The sequence below is a fragment of the Momordica charantia genome (genome assembly GCF_013281855.1).
Source record: "Momordica charantia cultivar OHB3-1 chromosome 11 unlocalized genomic scaffold, Mcharantia_2.0 BLBB01000011.1, whole genome shotgun sequence".
Taxonomy (NCBI): Eukaryota; Viridiplantae; Streptophyta; class Magnoliopsida; order Cucurbitales; family Cucurbitaceae; genus Momordica; species Momordica charantia.
Genome location: NW_028275159.1, coordinates 9,507,787 through 9,530,067, shown reverse-complemented (window position 1 = coordinate 9,530,067; position 22,281 = coordinate 9,507,787). Strand labels below are relative to the sequence as shown.

Here is a 22,281-nt window from a genome sequence, read left to right as displayed (position 1 = left end):
AATTTCTAGATGGTCAAGTTTTTGCCTATTTGACGTGGCCGCTGAAGATTTGATCAGCATTTTCGCATGGAAGTTCAGCCTTTTGTCTGTGTTCATCAATGTCAACAGTTTTGCTCATTTTAGACAATTTAACATTTTTTTTTTTGACATCGGACACTTATACAATTTCACTCATTTGAAAATTAATCTAAAGACACTGTTTGATGTCAAAACAAAGGTTTGGTTAAATAGTTTGAAATATGTTGGGACTTGGAAGGTGAAATTATAGTATATCCCCTAGATCGAAAATTACGATTCATGACTGATTTTGTAATGCCAATCTACGCAGCTCAATATCACTAACGTGGAGCCTTATACAAAGGTAAAGATATCTTAGCTAATCACATTTGAGCTAGAATCTGACAGCTTTGTAAGCTGTTGGAACAGTTCAACAACCTTAAGTATCAAACCAATGATTCACGTAACACAAAAATTCCACTAACTCCTATAATTTCGTCATCACTTCTCTCAATTTAGTATGCAATTCTGTCTAGAACCAACCTAAGAATTCGAACATTTGACTAACTTGAACATCGAAATGTTTGTTCTTAAATAGTTCACTCCACTTAGCTTAACTAGTCATCTCGCTCAAGACTCGACCAATTGAAATTCAGCGTAAACTAAACAAAAGAAAAATGTTTGAAAGATGTTGGTTATGTTATTGGGATCCAGATGAGATTCTTGTATGCTGTTCCCAAGCAGAATTCCAAGAAAGTGCATATAAATATGCCCTTTGAACATTGAAAAATCGCCTATTTAAGGAACAATATCCTAAGTTGTCTAAAAAAATTGAGGAGATGATGATATAATTGCTCCAAACCGTTGGAAATCTCATACATCTCATGTGGGTTAGAGAATTGGTCGTTGATTATTTGATCGATTTATAAAAATTATCGTGAAAAAAATTTAAAGGCTAAGATAATGAAACATGTTTCGCCTTTTCTAAAGACAAATGTGAGGATATGTCGAGATAAATAATATATGTCCTAACTTATAAGTTCATGTTTGAATACAAGTTAGATATTATAATTTCCAACAACAACTATTCATATAGGAATGTAGGATAGAAAACTAATGTAATAACATTGGAATATTATATATATAGTTGCATCTGTATATACAAAAAGAGTAAAATATCATGTTAGCTCATTTATATTTATCGAGTCTAGCTTAACTTGTTAAAACAAATATTGTCTGTTGATTCATCATTAACATTACCGACCAAAAGGTCTTGTATTCCAACTCCACTCCACATCTGATTGAACTAAAAAGAAAATGGTATAAAAAAAAGCTCTACTCATACTTTAATTAGATAACAAGCATTAGTGATTAAATTGATTTGCTTATATGTAGGAAGTTTTAAGGAACTATATTTTTAAATTTTGTTCATCATAATTCATGTATTTAAACGTCTGTTTTGATCTTTGTACTTTTTAAAAGCGAAAAGTTTTGTCTATATTGATAAAATTTTAATATAAGTTTTTATACACAATTAAAAGTCTTTTATACAAAATCTATGGCTACTTTCAAAAATTTTAATGAGTGAAATGTCATGCTAAAATTTTGATTGAAAAAATGAAATAATAATGAAAGTGAAGGTATGATTACTTCAAGAAATACATGCTTAAATTGTATGTGATTTTCAGCTCACACGTGGCACATCTTGATTGGATAATAAAAATCACACGTGGCTTTCATCAATAAGACTCATTCCCTTGCCTTGGTCCTTTGAGATTTCGTTCTCATTTATTGGTTGAATCGATCAGCTTCACTTCGACTTAACACCAGTCTCCGACATTTCACGGTTACTTTAAAGAGCCGTTGAGGTCTTGTCGGGGATATTGTCGGATATTTGACCTATAAATAAAACACACTTGCCTCATTTTTAGGTACGAAAATACTAGATTTGCTCAGACATATACTGACTTTGGCAACGTAGTGCCTTTGTTTTGCATGTCTCTGAACGTATCTCCAGCTCGTCTTCCAGGTCATCCTCTATTTGAGCCGAGGTTCGCAGAGTTGGTCAATTTCTGATCAAACAGAAATATAACAACTAACCAAAACAATATTTAAATGTTTTTAACAATCTATAACTTTCTTTTTTAATCCAAATCATGCAAATAAATATAGGATGATAAAACTCTTTGATAGTTCCTTCCATAAATATCGATTTCATAAGAAGATATTTAAGAATTGTTACAGGAAGATAAAAGAAAAACGGACCAAAACAACGGAAGAGGGAAGTTGGGTAGAGAGAGGAGTGGGCTCACGACGCCAGGTAAGAAAACCAAAACCAGCGACCCGGGCCAACCATCGCCGACCCGGGGTCGACGCTGAGCAGTGCTCGGCGCCGACCAAATTTCGGTGCCGAGACCTTCTCGATGGCACCCGTGGTTCTCCTCGACCCTTGTGCAGCCCGATCCGGTTATACTCTATCTCAACCCTAACACTAGGCCCACAATGAAACACACGAGCCCAAGAGTCCAGATCTCCTAAGCACACTAGGATTTGACTTATGTAAATCCTAAAAGGATTGAGATTCGACCTCTATAATTCCTAAAGGGATTAGGATTCGACTTCTATAAATAAGAAGGTGAACCAAATCCTAAAGGTAAGCCTAATCACCCTACTCTCCATACCCGACTTCTTCGATTATGACTTAAACATCTGAACCTGTGTGGCAAGAGGCACTGATCTTGAGTGCTATTCTATTTAGCAGGTGGTGTTGATCCCTTTATTCTAGAAGATTCCATCTCAATCTAAAAAAAACTATCTTGGGTATGCAACCCAAAAATCTCGAAAGACAGCTCAGTTGAAGAAAATTCTTTTAGAGCCTGGTACAAGCCAAGTCCCTTCGATTTCGCAACAAGAGTCGGTTATAAAATAATCTTTTGGTCAGCTTTCTCGTTCTTGAAGACTTTCTGGTCGATAGGCTTTATAGGGGACCTGCCTTGTGGTGCAAATTTGGTGAGATCGCAGGAGGTCAAATTTCTACATCAACGAAAATAAAAGAGAATTAAACAATAGCCACTCATTTGACAAATTTAATTGAAAACTTCCATTCCTCACAAATTACCCATTTGCTAATTTCACTATACATGCATGAAACTTTTAATGGCACAAGTTGTCATTAAAATATTCTAATCATTTAAACTTTAAATTAAAAGAATAAGTTACTTACGATACTAGATACATCTCATAATATTTATGTAATTGTTAAATAAATGATTGGAGATTTACTTATTTGGTGGAGGGTAAAATACTATCTACTACGTGGTCTGCTACGAAAGATTATCTCACTTGATCTATATATCCTCTAACGTCATAAATAAATAGTCCAACTCGAGCTATCGAGCTCGACCAAAGTGTATCCATATAGCTCGGAACTCCACTGATGGCCTACGCTGAAGTATCTCGCACAAATCGTATGTACTACCTAATTAATTCTAGCAAATGTGTAATAGATCGAAGCTATGAGATTCACTGCCTAATTTTTATAAGTACCCAATCATTTTCGTTCATAGATGTGCAATCAGATTTCTCATTCTAAGAGCTATTAGGTCAGATTCCAACTAATTTGAACGTCAGAGTGTTTTGTTCTCTTTCTGAAAATCTATTCTCTCACACATCACTCCAAATAGCTCGACCTATCCTACTACTCACACGTGCTCTCAAGAGATCATAATTAGGTATAAACATTCTTAGAACGTTAACATATGTATTGATCTCAAACAAAAATCAATAGATCACTAATGATGAAATATTCTCTACGTGCCGCATCTTAAAGTCTCTAGTTCTGAATAGAAAAATAACTGCATGACAAGTTTGAACTTACAATTTTTACCGAAAAAATTTATAAAATACAGACACTTCGTTGAATTAAAATAAATGAAATAGTAAATCGCACGCGCTTAAATAAATATTTATTGATTACATTAAACATTAAATGAAAGGAGAGACATTAATACTTAACGATGGGATGGATAACCAATCAATGGATTCAATAAATTACATTATTGAGTTATTTAAATGTTGATAGTATAAATTAATTAAATTAATGTATGATTTTATTATTTTTATTTAATTAATTTTAAGCCCTTGCCTTTTGAGCAATAGTCCTCGGCGGAGATGAAAAAGCCTTGCAATCACCAATTTGTAGGTACATATTGGTATTGGGGCGCGCGGCAGAAAAAATCAGCCGAATTTCTTGCAGAGAGATGGTGGGCTTTGAAATGGCGGTGAAATTCTGGTGCTGATTTGACGAATTCACTTCTCGATCGGAAAACCTATCCAACTCTTATTGGCATACGCGTTTCAAATCATCATCATCATCATCATCGAGTAGACGGATTGGTGATTGTTTTCCGCAACAGGTTAGCTTCTACTTGGATTGCTAAATCGAATATTGTTCAGATCTGTTCGACTTAGGAACTGTTGCTTTACACTGTTGGACTACGAATCGGATTTGGGGAAATCATGTTCTCGCAGGAACTTGCTCCATTTGGAACATAACTTCGGTTTTTTATTGAGTATTTGGATTGTCCGGGGTTTCGGGGAATCTGTTCTTTGTAACCGAAATATTTTTTGGTTTCTTCAGCTGGGGGAACAGGGTTAGGGATTCTCCGATCCTTTCTAGTGGAATAGGACAATTATACTGTTGCCTGATTGCCTTCGAATTCTTACTTGAAATATGCATCCCCGTCACCGAAATACTGGAAATGGGTTTAGGTCTAGTTCCATGGGAGTGGGATTAGCTTCTTCTCGAATCTCTCCTGAGGGATCGGTTAGGGGCCATGGCAGCGCATATGGCTCTGACTATCGCAACTTTAATCACCCGGGGTGGCTTTGGGCGCGGTCAGGGATACCATAAATCATATCAATCATCCCAGTCGTTGCCTCCTCCGCGAAGAGGTGGGGGTTCTGTTGATATTTTCATGGAAGCAGGTCGCCTTGCAGCTGAATACCTGGTGTCTCAAGGTCTGCTCCCATCTAGTGTCTTGTCTGGTAAATGGCAAGGTGGAAGCTTGAGGAAGGAGCCTTCTGAGTTTCAGGAATTAGGTCCACTTCGTGAAGAAGGACGAGCATCTACTGCAGCTCCTCATTCAGGATTTGTTGGACCTGATTCTGGGTCAGGTAGAAGGCAACCATCTGATGAATATAGTTCAGCATCATCACGAAATCATTGGAGAGGACGAAGAAGATCCACATCTTTCCGAAGTGGTGGTTCTGATTGGGGTGGCCATGATTACAGTAGGAGCAATACTTACAATGATAGAGCTAGAGCTTCTCCAGATACAGACGCCGATGATGACACTGATAATCTTTCTGCTTATAGCAGTCAACAGCAAACTGGTGAAGAAGTTGGTACTGAATTGCAAGACCTCAAATCCTCCAAATTAGGACGAAATGGTGACATACCCGATGATTCAGGACCTGAGTTGGTTAAGTACCCTTTGCCAGATGATGTAGGTTCAAAGGCAAGTGCTTTCACTGTTGGGAAAGATCTTCCATGTGAGCAGAAACTTACTAAAGGTTCTGATGATTTAAGTACCATAGATTCAGGCTCCGAGGATGTGAAAAATAATACCAGTACTAATGAAACTGAAAAACACTGTGTGGTGGAGAAACTATCTGTCCAGAACAAAGTTGCTGATGGTGACCCCCTTGGTGAAGCAAGAGACTGATCTACTAGCATTCTGCAGATTTGCTAAGTTCCCCACCAAAACTCGCTCTTCATTGGCATACAAGGGTTCTAAGACAGATCCTATTACAACTGTGTCAGAACGACCTTCTGATATCAACCCTAACAGAGAATCTGAAATTTCACTTGACAGTAACTCTTCCAGTTGTACATTATCTGGTTCTGTATCAGCTAAAAAACATGACGTTGAGCATCAAAACTCTGAAAGATCTAAACCAGAATCTCTTGAGGAATCTGGTATAGTGGAGGAGCTATATCCTAGATATGGTGAGAAAGCTAGCTCTTTGACATCTCAACCTTTACAGCATGGAGCATTTTGGAATGAGAGCAAGCAAGAATCTTGCCAAAGTTCCGCTGTATTTGGAAGGAGTAATCCTATGTTTGAGGAGAGGGGCCAAAAACGATCTTTAGATGAGAGGGATGTGGTGGAGGAAAATAAAAAACCAAGAGAATGGATTCCATCGATCACTTCTAAGGAAGACGAATCCTTTAACCTTCTGAAGTTCGATAAAACAAAAGTCTGTTCCGAGGAAAACAAACCATCATGTGATGGTGAAGTTATTGTAGCTGCTGACTGTGTGAACTCAGTGAATAGTTTTCATTTCATGAGAGGTGGGGGTGGGCCTTGTGTTGATTATGCACAAGAAAAGCAGCTTTTTCCAAATTCATTTAAGATCTGTGACCTTAACCTTATGGAGGTTTCTGACATACATGATAATCATGATAATAATCCTCTTCTCATCTTCCCATCTATTTCTGAAACAAAAAGAGAAGCAGCACCTGTTGATATTGACTTGTCTATAAGCAATGCTACTGAATTTGGTCAGAATGGTATAGTGGCTGGGAGTAAAGAGATTGAAATTATTGATTTGGAAGATGACTCCGCGGCTCAAGTAGACAAGAGCTTCCACGATGCAGAGAGAAAGTAAGTTCTCTCATCTTTTATGTGCATATTATTTTGTTTTTACGTTTCCTTAAATATGCAGATAATTGTACCGCACCAAGCTCCCTTGTGTTAAAATTCTCTATTTTTGTGAAGTTTTCAAATTGTATACATACCTTGTGGTTAACTGTATTGATGTAATTTCAGGAGGGAGACCGTATTTAGTGGACTGGAAGGCTTTTCTAATAACCCACAAAATAGTGGGGATATTCCTGATGTTCAAGATGGTTATGGACTTATGATTTCAGAGTTACTTGGAGCTGAATTCCCCAACTGTTCTTCTGTTCAAGGAGACATCAATCCAATGCACAATGAAATGCCACTTCCGAATGGAGAAGTACTTCCTTCCTTATATCCAACTTTGTCAATTATTCAATATTCTTCTTTTACTTTGCCTGCCTTCTTATTTTGTTGTGAAGTTCTTACTTTGTTAAATGTTAGTATTATATGTTTTGGGAGTGCTTAAGTCTATGCCCATCATAATCTACTTCCATCTCCACCCTCTTCCTGATCTATAGTGATTTAGAACTAGATGAATTCATAGGTTCCCCTTGACCACCTTGATTGAGGTTTAATGAATCTGTATTTTGCTTATTATTTCAGGGGGCTCTGGCAGATGATGATCTAATTTACATGTCTCTGGGAGAAATTCCGTTGAGTATGCCAGAATTTTAATTTCTTATCATGTGTCCATCAATATAATTATGTGATCAATCTACCGAAGGTGCTTGGACACCCTTGAATAAGTATAACTTAATGTGATGGTAGGAGTTGTGTATTATGCTAAAGAAGGATATGCAATTGTTTCCCAACAGGTTGCGAAGGTCAAAAATGCATCTTGGGAAAGAAAATAGGTGAATATTGTAAGACAAAATGATAGCAAATGGTCCGTCCTTTTTTAGACGCTTCTGTTACTTTATTTGCTTGCATATGCCTCTTTATATCTCTGCATTTCTTTCTTCTTGTTTTGTTTTGTTTTGTTTTGTTTTGTTTTTTTTTTTTGGGGGGGGGGGGGGGGGGATCGCTGTTTTGTGTTGTTCTGGGGGGGGGGGGGGGGGGGGGGGGAGTCTATTAGCTGTTAAAATTCTTGGCCTTTGCCCTTTCTGTTCCTTTTCCTGTTCACCACCCGCAAGATGAAGGATGTCATATGGTCGATCAGCTTTCAGTTAAGGAGGAAACATTGCATCGTAGTTTATTCGTGCAGAAGGAAGCAAAGTGTATAATTTGTAGCTGTAGCTAGCTATGCGATTCGTATTGGAAATTTGGAGCTATGTTTTATTTATATCTTCAGATGGAGCTTGAGAAACTGACTTCGTTGCCTAGTAAGGACAGAACTAATCATCCTTGTCTTCCTCAGAATTGCGTGGTGAGCATTGCCCGAAGGCGTCGTATGGTTTAGAAAGTATATACTATTAATGTTAAGATTTGTGTGTTAGGAATGTCCAAATCTGTGGAGCAGCGAAAGTGGCGGTTGTCAGGTGTTGAAAGATTTTAGGCTCTAGGATGAACTCAAAGGCATTATCAGCTGCTCAAATTGCATCACAGTGTGGACAATCTTGTCTAATATTCCACTATTTTCTGGTGAGCAATAAACTCCAGTAGGTTTTTATGCATGCCTTTAGTAATTTACTCTTACTAGTTAGTAGTTAATACTGTGTTAGCTGAGGGAACCTTGAACTTGTCCTTCTTTGACTCCTCCAAGTATTGAATGGAATGATTTTCGTTTTCTGTTTTCCAAAACCGTGTTTGTTTCTTAATATTTTCTTTGTTTTATTAAAGTGTTTTGAAGTTCTTGTTAGATTTTGAAAACTGGAAAAAGGGTAGTTTTTTATTTTCTTTGGTTTTTGAAATTTGATTGGGATTTCTAGAGTGTTTTTGACATTCTGTCAGTTTTTCAACGAAAATTTGATTGGATTTTTCCCGTTAATTTCGATGCTAACGCGACATCAAAATTAAAAGTTTATATTTTATGTGTTGATTTATGTGATAAAAGTTAAATTTTGTAATATTTGTTATCATAAAATTAAGAGATATATGTATATGTTATGTGCATCTTTGTTTTACAAATCTAGTTCATGAACAAAATCAGGGAATTAAAAAGTTACGGTCCTGTTCGATAACCTATGATTTTAGTTTTTGGTTTTTTGTTTTTTAAGAATAAAAATTATATATGTTTGATGACTGGTTTTGTTTTCTGTTTTTAAAAAGTAACAAAATAAAAAATATATGTTGATAGAAAAATCTATCTAAAATAGAGATGACAACGGTGTTGGGTAAGAGTTGGGATGTTTTCTTTCATGAAAATTTTTAATTCTCATTTCCAATGCGTTATTTGATTTCGGGAATCAAGGTCTAAGATCAAGAGAAAAATTATTGGTTTAATAATTAATTTTAATTATTTTTTAGAATTTAAAAAGTAATAAAGATATATAAATTATATCATTTAAGTCGAAAATTATTATTTAATAGTTTAAAGAACATTCAATGTTTATTAGGAAAATAATAGTTCTAAGGGATATTTTACTAAATAAATTTAGAAGAATTATTAGCCAATCGGGGTCTAAAAACTAGACTTATTGATTATAATTGTTATATTTGAAATCAAGTTTGTAAAGGATATCACAAAAAGGGCTTTGACAGCCTTAAAATCATACTTTCATGAATTCTTGAAACTACGCACTCGTAAAAAATTTATGGATTCGCCACTGTATAACTCGATCATACTTTGAACTTCTACACCCACACTTTTTCGAGAATCGTAACACCAACTAAAACAGGAACATACAAAGTCAGAATCACAAAGGATGAACGTGGGAGATACTTACCCTTTGCACATGGCAAGTATCAAGAATTGGCGAAGAAGTTGGACATTGAAGGCCATTGCTTCCATTGGAGCAGAGGGTGGAAAAGAGGCCAGATGGGTATTTTCCATAAAGGTTAATATAACTGAACATAGTTGAAGCACAGTCATTGCTCAAATCATTGAGATATTTGGCGTAAGGGCAAGCAAATTCTGCTAAAGCTGAGCAGCAAAGATTGGCTGGATATTCTGGCCCCTTGCACTTGCTTGTGATGATGGTGTAGTTAGCAAATTCAAAATTCACTGGGCAACCTGCATTAATCCCACAGTTAAAAAGAGTCAGGTTGATAATCATTGAGTCTATTTGGACCAATAGACCATCCATGATGGTTATGTTTCCTGTTGTTTTCATTTCTTGTCATTTCGATCTTTACGTGATGATTTTGAAAAGAGGTTGGGGAGAGAGTGGGATTGGAATATTCATTCCGCTCCCAATCTCCTAAAAAAGGAAGAAAAAGAAAAAAAATACAAAACATAATCTCATCCCACATGTTCATAAGAATTAAGAATGATCTATAGCTAAAACTTTTTATTGGTGGAAGTGGAAGGCTTTTTGTTTAAGATAGATGAAATTTGTCGGACATAAATGTAAGAAAGGGGAAAACTTTATGCTTTTCTTTTTGTTCAGAATCAATATTTACGATGCTGAGAGTAAATGAGAGTGAATCAAAGACAACCATGAAAACCATTTGTACTGATATTTACGATGTTGAGAGCAAATGAAAGTGAATCAAAGATAAACTTTGGATGGCAACTCAAACACGAGATTGACTATTACTCTTGCTAATTTTTGTTATCTTATCTTCACTAAACAAGTAATTATTAGTAAACATTAAGAGTAAGTGTATTATTATATGAATCTCAGTGATGGTGGATTTGTTCATTTTTTAACGTCTATCTCGTTCTCATTAGAGCGGGTAGAAGGATATTAGATATTCAAAACAACTTGAAATAGATTTAGACCCGCACATATATTAGTTAAAATAATATTAAAAAAATAAATTTTTATACATTCTATTTAAGAAAAACATAATATAAAAAATAGTTATCAAACATCTATTTGATTTTTGGTTTTTGATATTTTGAAAGTGAAAAACCAAAAATGGTTGTCAAATATGTTCGGTCTTCTATTTTTTTTAAAAACAAACAACTAAAAAGTATTTTTTCAAAAAAAGAGAACTAAAAACCAAAAACAGAAAACGAAAATCTAAAATCACTCCATCAGCCAAAACATCTCTACAGATATTTCCTCATAAAGCACTTGTGAGCACGTTTGACTTTTTCTAAAAACAATTATAAATCACTCCCAAACACGATCGAGTTGAACTGATTAGAAGTGTCTTAAACATCGAGCAAAATAAAATCCAGAGATATGGCCTGCAATTTCAGCGAAAAATTAAAGTGTTGAAGCGGCGGAGCAAATGAAATTCGAACGTCTGAAACCTAATTCTGATTACCTGAAACGGCGGCGGCGGCTGCGGCGGCGAAAAGTGTCGGAAGGATGATCAGAAGGAAGAGGGAGAAGCATGGATTTGGATCGGACTCCATTTTCTTCATCTTCAGAGCGATTTGGCAGTGGCAGAGGATGTTTTTGAGTGAGTTCTTATAAATTGCTTCAGCGTTGACTGACCTTGACTTTGGTTCCCACAGTCTACCATCTAATTTTAAAGAATAGTTGTTTTGTTTGACCAACATAAGGAAATTAAGGGAGCTCTTAACCAAACGAGATAATTTTGTATTCTATGTTCTCGATCTCGGTGAATGTAGCACTTGAACTTAACAAAGATTGAAGTTTGTCGGCAATCGTACGTGAGAAGAGAAGAGAAATCCAGCATGTTTATGGACCATTTGTGGTCATTCAAAATAGTCACATCTTTTCCACCATCAATTTCGGATACGGTATAATATGTGTTTTATTCATTCAACCATGTGTAAGTTGGCTCGACCTAGACTAATATCACTAGTATGTATCTATGGACGTGTATTAATGATAGACGTCAACTTACAAAGTTGTCATGATAAAATTATTTGCCAGCCATTAAAATTTCCATTAGGTTAACACACCTGCTAAACCATTTTATTATGTATAAAGATAATGTACACAATGAGTGTCATTTGTAACAAAGGGTTTGATGATACAAATATGAAGTTTGTGATACAAAACAGCTTTCATGGCCCCAAGAAGTGAGAAGTCCCTCTACCATGGCCAACCTCATGAACACGAGTTATTAAGAGATGAGTTTTTCCTTGGAGTACAAAGTATATCGATGAACAAGAAGAAGAATGGGGGCACTCGGGGCGTCATGCGAGCCATGACAGCAGAAGTACAAGGCCAGAGGCGAGGATCATTGCAGAAGACGGACATTTCAAGAGCGGAGCCGAGTTCGGGTTGGACGAAGTTGGCATTAGAGGGCAAGCAAGACCGCGATCTCCTTCTCGACACTCGTTCGAGAAAAGGCCAGGTGGGTATTTTCCATAGAGGTTAATGTAGCTAAACATGGTCAGAGAGCAACTAGTTGTCATATCGTTCAAGGCATCGACGTAAGGGCAAGCGAATTCGGTCAGAGCTGAACAACAAAGCTTTGGAGAATATAGAGGCCCTTTACATTTGCTTGTGATGATTGTATAGTTCAAGAATTCAAAGCTTACAGGGCAAGCTGCACAACTAAGTTAAAAAGAGACATGACATGATGATCAGATTACTCCATACAACTTCTAAAAGAGGGAATTAAGGATATTAAAACAAAAGAATGGTTAAAAATGAAAGAAAACACTTTTTATAAGCAGTTTAACAATCTCCTCTAGCCACTTTTTTGTTGCTATCCAAGATAATAACAATTGTGAAAGTTTTATTTCTCAATTATGCAAGAAACGTTCACTAATTTTTCCCATTTCTCTCCATTATAACTACAACTATAAACAGAACAAATGAGCATGAAGAAAATTAGAAACTAGAGATTCTGAAACCAAGCACGGTCAAGTATATGAACAGAAAAAGAAAAAAGAAGGTTTAATCCTATTTTAGTCCCTAAATTTTCAAGCGTGATGATCAAGAAACCGGTAACCTTTTTTATCTTGAAGGAGCCTCCGTCCAGTTGAACTTCGAGATTCAAAGATTTCATCTGAAAATTCACACATGAAGAGAAAGTTTCAACTAGGAGAAAATTCAGGGTGGTTGGCTATCTCGACTCTCGTCAAGTCATAGTTGGATAAACTCAGAACAAAGTATGGAGGGATTGAGATGACTTGCCATAATCGCGAGTCTGTTTATCATCCGTTGTCATAATTAACAAGGTTTTGCAAATTTCTAAAAGAAAAAAGAAAAAACATAAACTAATACCTGAAATGAAAGTGGAAGGTGCAGAGGAAACAATGAAGAGGCGTGAAAGAAAGAAGAGAAAACCCAGAAAGAAGACGCAGAAGCACCGATCAGAAACCATATTCTATCATTGAAAATTCAACTTTGGAGATGGAGAAATCACTGTTAGTTAACTCTTCTTCATTCCTTTCTCAGTCATCTGAAAACAGAAAAAAAGAAGAAAAAAGAGGAAGAAACGAAGACTTGAGTTGAAATGTAAAATAAAACAAAGAAGAAAATAACACAGCAGGTAATCAAATAAGGAGAAACAAAAGCAGAGTAATTACCAAATTGAATTCTTCCATGAACAGCTACTCCTTTCATCAAAAGGTCTCAGTTTCAGCTCTTCCATTCACTTCTCTGATCTTTTGTTTGCTCAGAAGACAAGATTGAGACAAAGATGATGGGTTTGGGTCATCAAAAAGTTGGGTGGAGTTTGAAAAATCTCCATACGAGGCAAAACAAAGACTTAAACCCCCACGATACCTCTGTTGGGCATTTCATCGAACACATGATGGGCATAATGAAAATGGCCGCACCCAAAATCCGACCAATCTCCATTCATCCCACTTTGATCCAGTGCTCCCAAAAGGGCGCACTCACCGGAGTTGATTTGATAGGTGGGAATTATCCATCATCTCTATAGCCTTCAAATACAATTCGTGATATCATCGCACTAGCTAAAGTCTTCCTTGACCGAGGCTGGTCTAGCCTGTGCTACATGGTAAGAAAATCCCCGAAGAACTTGTTCCGGCTATTATTTTAGGAAAAAAGGTGCAAGTGTAATCGATCGACTATGATTTCATTGTTCAACAATTCGACGAACATAAACAGTAATTCGTTCGGATATTTTGCTGAATCTGATCATGGTATTGTAAACAGATCAAACACAACACGTCGGGAAATGAAGCACAGTCGATTTGTGACACAGCCGGAGAGATAAGACTCGAGAAGTTTTCCGGCTGTTTGGTTGCCCTTTTATTTTAATCGTTTTCAATATTATTTTGAGGACACTTTTAATCATTCAAATACAAAGTTTTATTCTTTTTATTTTTTAATAGGTATTATTTTAATAATGAAAAATAATGTTACAAAAGCAATAATTTATTAATTTACCGGTCAAATTATTCAACTTCCCCCGTTATCTCCCATAAGTGTTCTGTTTCAATTTGGAGGAGAGAGATACTCACCTCACCCTCTTCCAATCCTTTCATCTTCCTCTTTAATTCCACCACATGAATAAATAGTTATCCTCACTTTTCTCTTGGCAACAAAAAAATCAAGAGACGGTTCAACAAATTTGATTGAACAATTGTCTCTTTAGCGTTTATTCTCCTGCTTTGGATACGGCAGCTTGCGTATGGGCAATCAAGAGGAGAATTGATAGCTAAGATAGAAGAGTTAAAATTGAATTGAAATTGATGGTAGTCGTTGGCTTTCTCGAAATTCATCATTATTCAGGAGAAATTGGAGAGTGCCTTGAGTTGAAACAGAAATCATTCTTGTGGTTGAATAACATAGATGCTTCTAACTTTTTTTAGTACAAACGGAGGTGGGGGATTTGAACTCATGATCTCTAGTCAAAACTGGTGTCAATTACCGTTGAGGTATGCTAATGTTGGCTTAATTTATTTATTTTTAAAAAGTGATGTCTTGAGTTATGCATGTACAATGTCCGAAATTATTTTTACAATATTATGAAAAAAAAATCAATGTTTATCGCTATTAATTTCATTCCGAATGAAGCGTAGAGAATGTTTTTTTAGGGTTTCATCTTCCTCTCACTCTTACCTTTCTTTTTCAAATGAATCAACTCGACTCGGTATTAAACAAACTCAACATTAAAATCTAATACCATGATCAATAATCCAGGAAATAAGTAGTAAATTAAGAACAATATATGTTGGTTCATCTAAATGCTAACTGTAAAATTTAGTCAAGAGCGCAAAGAGAATTCTTTTAATTGTGATTTTTTTCATTACTCACCTAATTCCCAATGTTTGTTTTTAGGGTGTTTTCAAAGAATATTAATAGAAAAATAATAATTGTTTTATTTTATTTTTAATTAAAGTTATATTTTTATTATTTTGGGACGTAATTTACTATATTAATACAAATATTGAGCCAAACCGAAAATAGTTCTAATGATTAAAGTATTTATCTCTGACCAAATGGTCATAAGTTTGAACCCCACTTCCACATGTTGTATTAAAAAAAAGAAACAAAATATTGACAAATTCAACATCTATAAAATCCACAATTACAAAAATAATTCTCCATTAAATTTACTTTTATAAGGGAAAAATGTTGCAGGTGGAAAAAAATTAGTATTTAAAAAGTGAGAAAATTTGTAAAAATTGAGAGGTATTATTTAGAAAGAGAGGTCAAATTAGAGTAAATGAGCGAGAAATTTGTATTCAAATGACAAAATTATTTGATAATAGTAATAAAATGATAAATTTCACGTGCACGTGTTGCTGACTAGTATATAAAAGTGACTATTTCTCCTATTTTGCTTATTTAATTTCAACATTCCCATAGATATTTTGAGGACAATTTTGTCCTTCAAATATAAAATTTTGTCTCCCTCCCCCTTTCTCTCCCTCCCACGCCACTTTTTTTTTCATTTCTTTTGAAATATTTAATCTCCATCATTATAAATTTTACTTTTCTCAAATTAATTTTCTCTTTGTTAGGATATAAAGAGTTAGAATGCGAGAGTTTTGTCTCTTTATTTCTATATTGAAAATCTATAACTTATTTTGAATTATAATTAATATAAAGAGTTTTTTCTTACTCTTTCTCCCAACTTTTCTTCATTAAAACTTTACCCAAATGATACTATTGATATATATATGTGATATATATTTGATATATTAATGAGCACCTAGTATACTAATATGAGTATCTGATATACTACTGATATAAGTGAAAATTTGCACTATATTTGAAAATTTTAAAAAATATTTGACATATTTTGAAATATATAAAAATTTTTTGCTACCCACGGCAATTTTCCTAAAAAAAATTTATTCCACCTTTCCAATAACTTGCTAATTTAGAAAAAGAAACAATGTGAAAACATTCTAAAAATCACTAGTGTTGTTTTTCTCCGAAGTTGTATTAATATTGATTTTACACCAAATATAAGTTATATAATTTGTTAATGCCCAAAAAAATTATGTTTTTTGTAATAGTTTTTCAAGTGAAACTCTATTAGATAAGAGAAATTGCAACTACTTACCCTTCAAAGTTTAAGGTAAAAATTAATGCGTATGTGGTGTAAAATTTGATTTTTTTTTTTAATTCTATAAATTTGTTCTTTCATGATTTTTATTAAATGATATAGTAAAATATATTTTAAAATATATCATATTTTTACAAATAAAATATTATAATATAGTTTTTAAATATGGTAGATGAGCGATTGTAATTAAATTTTAGGGTAAATTGCATAAACCACCCCTGAAGTATGATAGTTGTTGCAATTATACCCCTAAACTTTCAATTATAAAAATTAGACCCTCAAACTCTCATAAAAAGAAAAAATCAAACCCTAAACTTTGAAAAGTAAAAATTAAACCCTTAATTTTTCCATAAAATTGCACCAAAAATAAAAATTAAATCCTAAATTTTTTTTTTTTTAAACTGGATCTATGAAATTGGAAGTCATCGATGGTGTTGGTTGGAAATTGGAAGCTCTCCCATGTTTTTGTGTAGATCAAATCTCCACCATTGTAGTCAGATTTGGAAGCTCTCAGGTATTTAAATTAATTGGTTGAAAACCTCGTTTGCGTGGGGATGCTAGAGCTTCTGTTCATCAGGAGATAGAGTCTCAGATATTTCATCTGACACAATATATTCGACGCTTGAAAAATGTCAGAGAGAAAATCAAACTTTTAGGTGAAATTTGGGTTTCGAAAAACATTCTTAGAAGGCCAAAGGTTTTGCCTGAAGCAGGCCAGAGGGTGCGTCGGTTAGAGTTGTCGAGCAGTTGATCGGAGATAGATGATTGGCAGATCAAACGACGTCGTCGGTTGAGATATTGAGGAACCAAACGGTATGGGATTGGAACTTGGAAGGTGGAGAAGGCAGAGAAGCTTCTAGGCTTGGACGGCGACCAAAGATGTGGGGAAGAAGAGAAGGAAGAAACATGACTAGGAATTTAGGCCACTGGAAAAGAATGGTGATGTTAAAAGGGAATTTGCATAATGGAGGAAGAAATTTGTTTAGTCAACTTGTGGATTCTCCGTTGGATTGTCAAATTCAACAATTGTGATTGTGATTAGAGGATGACCGACTTTTAGTGAAATTAAAATTCAATGAACATGAAGAAAATTTTCATTGTGAAATTCTAAAATAGATCCAATTTTTTAAAATTTTAAGGTTTAATTTTTACCATAAAAAAATTTAGAAGGTGTAATTTTATCATTTGTGAAGATTCGAGGATTAATTTTTACTATTTAAAATTTAGGGGTTTAATTTTTTCTTTCATAAAAATTCGAGGGTTTAACTTTTATAATTGAAACTTATGGGTATAATTGTAACACTTACTTTAGTTTAAAGGTGGTTTATGCAGTTTACCCTAAATTTTATTTCATTTTAAATTTAAAAATATGTACTTCTATAAATAATATCGTATTTTTATTTTGCTATTTTTTAAATTCTAATTTGTTATTATTTAGTTGATAATATATGGAAAGTAATAAAACATTACTTTTATTTTCTACCATACCCGTTTTTAAAACTTAACATGCCAAAAAAGTTTTAAACATAAAAGGAGAAAAATAATTTTTTCTATTATAACTTTCAAACAAACCCTACTTTTTTAAAAACTTACATCTTATTATTATTATTATTATTATTATTATTATTATTATTATTATTATTATTATTATTATTATTTTGTGAAATTCATCTTATTCTAAGTTAATAGGCATAATTAAGATCGCCAAACCGAGCATAGTTTAAAATCTCTAATCAAAAGGTTATGAGTTTGAACCCCCACCCCACATGTTGTACTAAAAAAAATAGGCATAATTAAGATCTTAAATAGTTTTTTTAGTACAACTTACATTTATTCTAACTTACATCAATTACCGTTGAGCTATGCTCGCTTTGGCAAGATCTTAAATAGTTATAACTTTATAGGTTAATAAGTCATATACATTGCCAAAGCGAACCTAGCTAATCCCCTCCCCAACATGTTGTACTAAAAAAACAAAGTCACGTACATTAATTATTCATATTGTATCACGTGGACATGAATTTTAATTCAAGGAAATATAAAATTATTACAAATAATGACTAAAAGGTTAGATTACAAGTTTAAATCTTTAGCTTTCTAGATAGTGTATGACAGGTCCTTTAAACATTATCACCATGAACATTACTCGGGTGTAATTGAAATGTACTCCGAGCTCAATTTAGACTTCCATACCCCAATTTATTGTATTAAAAAAATCCTTATACGTTAAAAAATATCAAATAAGTTCTTAAATTTTTAATTTTGTATCTACTAAATCTCTAAACTATAAATGTGTCTTAATCAATTTTAGAACTTTTAATTTATATCTTTTAAATCTCTAACCTATTTACGATTCTTTTAAAGTCGCAAATGTATTAGACAAAAAATTAAAATATATACTTCATAATTGATTGATGGACAAAATACATTTTTGGTCCTTAAGGTTTGAGGTAGGTGTCTATTTGGTCCACGAAGTTTCAAAATGAATACTTTTAGTCTCTGAAGTTTGAGATAGGTGTCTACTTGGTTGACATGGAAAATTATATTAATTAAATAACATATGAGTAGGTGATCGTACTTTCTGTCTTCTCTCCTCATCTCTTCCTCTCTCCCTTTTCCGACGACCACCACGTCTTTGCCGCCGCCGTCCTCCATTCATACCGGACATATATTATTTAATTAATATAATTTGTCACATCACCAACTACAATAAACAATTTAATTGCAACTTGTCACATCATTTTAATATTGGTTAATAACTTAGAGACCATTTAGAACTATTCCTCAAATTTCAGGGACCAAAAGTGTTCATTTTAAAACTTCAGGGACCAAGTTGACACCTAATTTAATCCTCATTGACCAAAAGTGTTGAATACAGACATTAAACGAGCATCCCACACCCAAAAGGTGCCCCACATAAGTCTTCCCCGAAACCCCCAGTCACTAAAGTAAACAACGTAAAAAAAGCACCCATTTTTGTACCGATTCCGAAAGAGCCAAGAAAAAGGGGATGTTTTGTTAATAGGAACAAGAAAGGGTTTATAGCCGTAGCTAGCCACATGAACACATACATTCCGAATACGAGAATTTCCACCTTAAAGTATTCATTTTGAAACTTTGAAGACCAAATAAACACCTAACTCAAACTTCAGGGACAAAAAAAATGTATTTTGCCCTAGATTGAATTTGTCAAAATCATATCGGAAACTTTTTAAAGTATAATGACTTATTATACACTCTAGAGTTGAGACACTTTTTGAAATTCACGACCCAATTAGACAACTACTGTATAAATTTAACGTGTAATTAAACCAAACTAAAAATTCAAATCTAACTTTAAATGATAACTTTTATTAAATTAATTATATTATATTACATAACAAGCAGCTCTATATATAATATATGATGATGATACACCAAACCTCCTTTGACAAATAGAAAACACAGTAACCTCAAATAAAAGCTTTTGCCGTCCAATCTCATGAATATAAGAACTCACTTTCCACAGCTATTAGGGAGGTAGTAGATACATTAATAAATACATAGGAGAAAAGAATTGCAGTTTTTTTTCAGCAAGTTTGAACTTTTAAAAGTATAGTAACAAATTGGAAGAAAGAATGGTGAAAAATGGCGGGATCTTTGGACCTTATCATAATAGCCAAGACAGAAGTACGAATCCAGCCACGAGGAACAGCGAACGAGATGGGAAACTTGTTATTGAACCCCAGTTTAGATCGGATGAAGTGGAGGGCGGTTGTGCAGGGCATGGCAGACCTTCCTTCCCAGCCCGGCACTCGCTAGAGAAAAGACCAGGAGGGTATTTTCCATACAGGTTAATGTAACTGAACATGGTTGAAGAGCAATCATTAGATAAGTCGTTGAGTTCCTCGGCGTAAGGGCAAGCGAAATCTGTCAAAGCTGGGCAACAGAGATCGGTAGGGTATTGAGGCCCCTTGCACCTGCTTGTGATGATGGTGTAGTTCAAGAACTCAAAGTTCACAGGACAAGCTGCATAAATTGTGCAACATTACATGGTTAGATCAAATTTAACATAACTTCAATAAGTACAGATCTCTTGTAGAACACTGGTAATGGAAGGGATAATATCACTGCAATTTGGAATCTAAGTAATATGATTATGATCGCCAATTGGGGGGGGGGGGGGGGGGGGGGGGGGGGGGGGGGGGGGGGGGGGGGGTCGCTTCTATCTGCTTTAATCCTATCTACCTCATAAAGGGGCGAAAAAGATGAAACGATAAGGCAAAAATGGCAGAAACTTATGACTCAAATGCCAGATCTCAAACCAAGAGCTAAAATAAAGCTCTTTAGTTCAGTAATTCTGTCCATGAAGTTGATATTTAGTAAATTGGTCATAAATTGAGGGGGTAATGTACATTTCGAATTGATTATTACTCATGAACATACAAGACGGAAAATCAGGAAAAAAAAAACATCTGGACTCAGGATGATAACTCCACATATACTAAGTTCTTCATTTTCTAAATGCAATCATTTGAAGATTTCTGAGGAAGAAAGGAAAAGAGAAAGAAACAGATTATTCAAACTTCCAAGAATGTGTTAACAAAATAAACCCTCACTATGTAACAGATCACTAATACAAGAAAAAGCTACACAATCAAGACCAGCTTGAGGTACAGACAGCATAGATTATAGGATATGATCTCTATTTTCTAGAAGCGGTTTTCATTTTCATTTATGTGCATAAATGGAAAAAAAAACCTATGAAACAAATGAAAGCAATAAGTTTTTTTTAATTGGACTCACATTAACTTGTAACACAAGTTTATAGCTTTACTGTTGATCCACTGTACAACTAAAACTTTTACAAGATATAACTAACTCCACTCACATTGGGAAAAGTGATTCGAAAATGTTAAAGTCGTAAGTCCCAACTCTTTCAACTAGCTGTTCCATGATTTACGTATTTAAAGCCTCGTATGTTCTTGAGCTGGCTTAGGAAAAAAGGCTTACAGGCAAGAGCAAGACCACATGATGAACAGCAACCCGAGGGTATCAAGATTGACAGAATGAACATGGATTAATCTTATCACTAATGGAAGAAATACACATTTCCCTAAACATTGAAAACATACGATTTCGTTACAAAATTACACCGCTTACATTTTTCCCTTTTAATGTAAAAGAATCACTGCGTAAATCACGGGAAACTGAAATGAATAAATCATTCAACCCGATAAAATTGAGCTGTTGTTACAATTGAATTTCCTTTTTTCTCGGCAGTCGTGGCAAAAGAGAAATCCTAGAAGAATTTGAGTTGAAAGCGAACGAATTAAATTGTCAAATCCAGTAGGCCACATCTAATATCCCCAAATTAAACACTACCACAAGAAAGAAGCAGCACAGGTCGGCAAGATCTTAAACAAACAATCCAAATCAGAGGTGTTGACACCTAGTGAACTACCATAACAGAAAAAGAACAACAAATTACGCAGATGTTGAAGAAAGGGGAAGGGGGGAACAACCTTTTTTAGCCTGGAGGAGGCTCCGACCGATCGAAACCTGAGATTCAAACACATCACCTGCAGGTAATCAAAAAATTGGAGAGTTAAAGAGACAGACAGAGTGGAAGAAGCAGGAAAGTGAAAGTCGACAATGCGGGCATGATTGAGAAAATGAAATCTGAGGTACCTGAAATGGAAGTGAAAGAAGAAGGGGAGAAAAGGAGTGAGAGGAAGAAGAGAAGAAGCAGTGAGAAGTTGCAGAAGTATCGATCGGAGACCATATTTTCCGGCGAGAGAGAGAGAGAGAAGCTTCTTCTTCTTCGACGGGAAGGCGAGGGCCAGGCTGTTGAATTTGGCCTTTAGAATTAATATGTATTCGTAATTTTTATATTCTTTTGAAAAAGTTTTATTTTCAGCTCCCACGTCTGAAAGTGGAGAAATAATTAATAAACAGAAGGATATTATTATTATTTATTTATTTTATTTTACGGCAGCGGTGGATTGGAATGGGATACAGCTAAACGCGGAAACTGGGTTTCTGTCGGCCCAACCGAACCGAACCTAATAGAACGGAATTAAATTTATTTCTGGATTTTAATTTTAATTTTATTTTGTTGACTGTATTATTTTCGTTTATTTTGTTATTTGTA

The 22,281-nt window shown here is 34.6% G+C and overlaps 3 protein-coding genes and 1 long non-coding RNA gene across 4 annotated transcripts; 2 read left to right on the top strand and 2 right to left on the bottom strand.

The window, feature by feature from the left end:
- Positions 1-4,139: 4,139 nt before the first annotated feature.
- On the top strand, positions 4,140-7,584 carry LOC111010424 (uncharacterized protein At4g26450). The gene is given in 5 exon segments (XM_022283840.2): positions 4,140-4,876; positions 4,878-5,699; positions 5,701-6,665; positions 6,831-7,020; positions 7,287-7,584. Coding segments are annotated over 5 exon segments (2,196 nt in total). The 5' UTR covers positions 4,140-4,729; the 3' UTR covers positions 7,359-7,584.
- Positions 7,585-7,740: 156 nt separating this feature from the next.
- On the top strand, positions 7,741-10,084 carry LOC148208086 (uncharacterized). The gene is made up of 2 exons (XR_015788940.1): positions 7,741-8,264; positions 9,461-10,084. It is a non-coding gene; the product is annotated as an uncharacterized LOC148208086 (long non-coding RNA).
- A 1,509-nt stretch (positions 10,085-11,593) lies between these two features.
- Positions 11,594-13,897, bottom strand: LOC111010331 (GPI-anchored protein LLG1). Its single transcript, XM_022283698.2, has 4 exons — positions 13,189-13,897; positions 12,884-13,061; positions 12,609-12,665; positions 11,594-12,200 (listed from the first exon to the last, which is right to left on the bottom strand). The coding sequence occupies exons 2-4, from the start codon at positions 12,981-12,983 to the stop codon at positions 11,845-11,847; spliced, it is 513 nt and encodes a 170-aa protein (XP_022139390.1). The 5' UTR covers positions 12,984-13,061; positions 13,189-13,897; the 3' UTR covers positions 11,594-11,844.
- Positions 13,898-19,600: 5,703 nt separating this feature from the next.
- LOC111010609 (GPI-anchored protein LLG1) lies at positions 19,601-22,037 on the bottom strand. The gene is made up of 3 exons (XM_022284096.2): positions 21,819-22,037; positions 21,653-21,709; positions 19,601-20,156 (listed from the first exon to the last, which is right to left on the bottom strand). The coding sequence occupies exons 1-3, from the start codon at positions 21,910-21,912 to the stop codon at positions 19,798-19,800; spliced, it is 510 nt and encodes a 169-aa protein (XP_022139788.1). The 5' UTR covers positions 21,913-22,037; the 3' UTR covers positions 19,601-19,797.
- Positions 22,038-22,281: the final 244 nt, after the last annotated feature.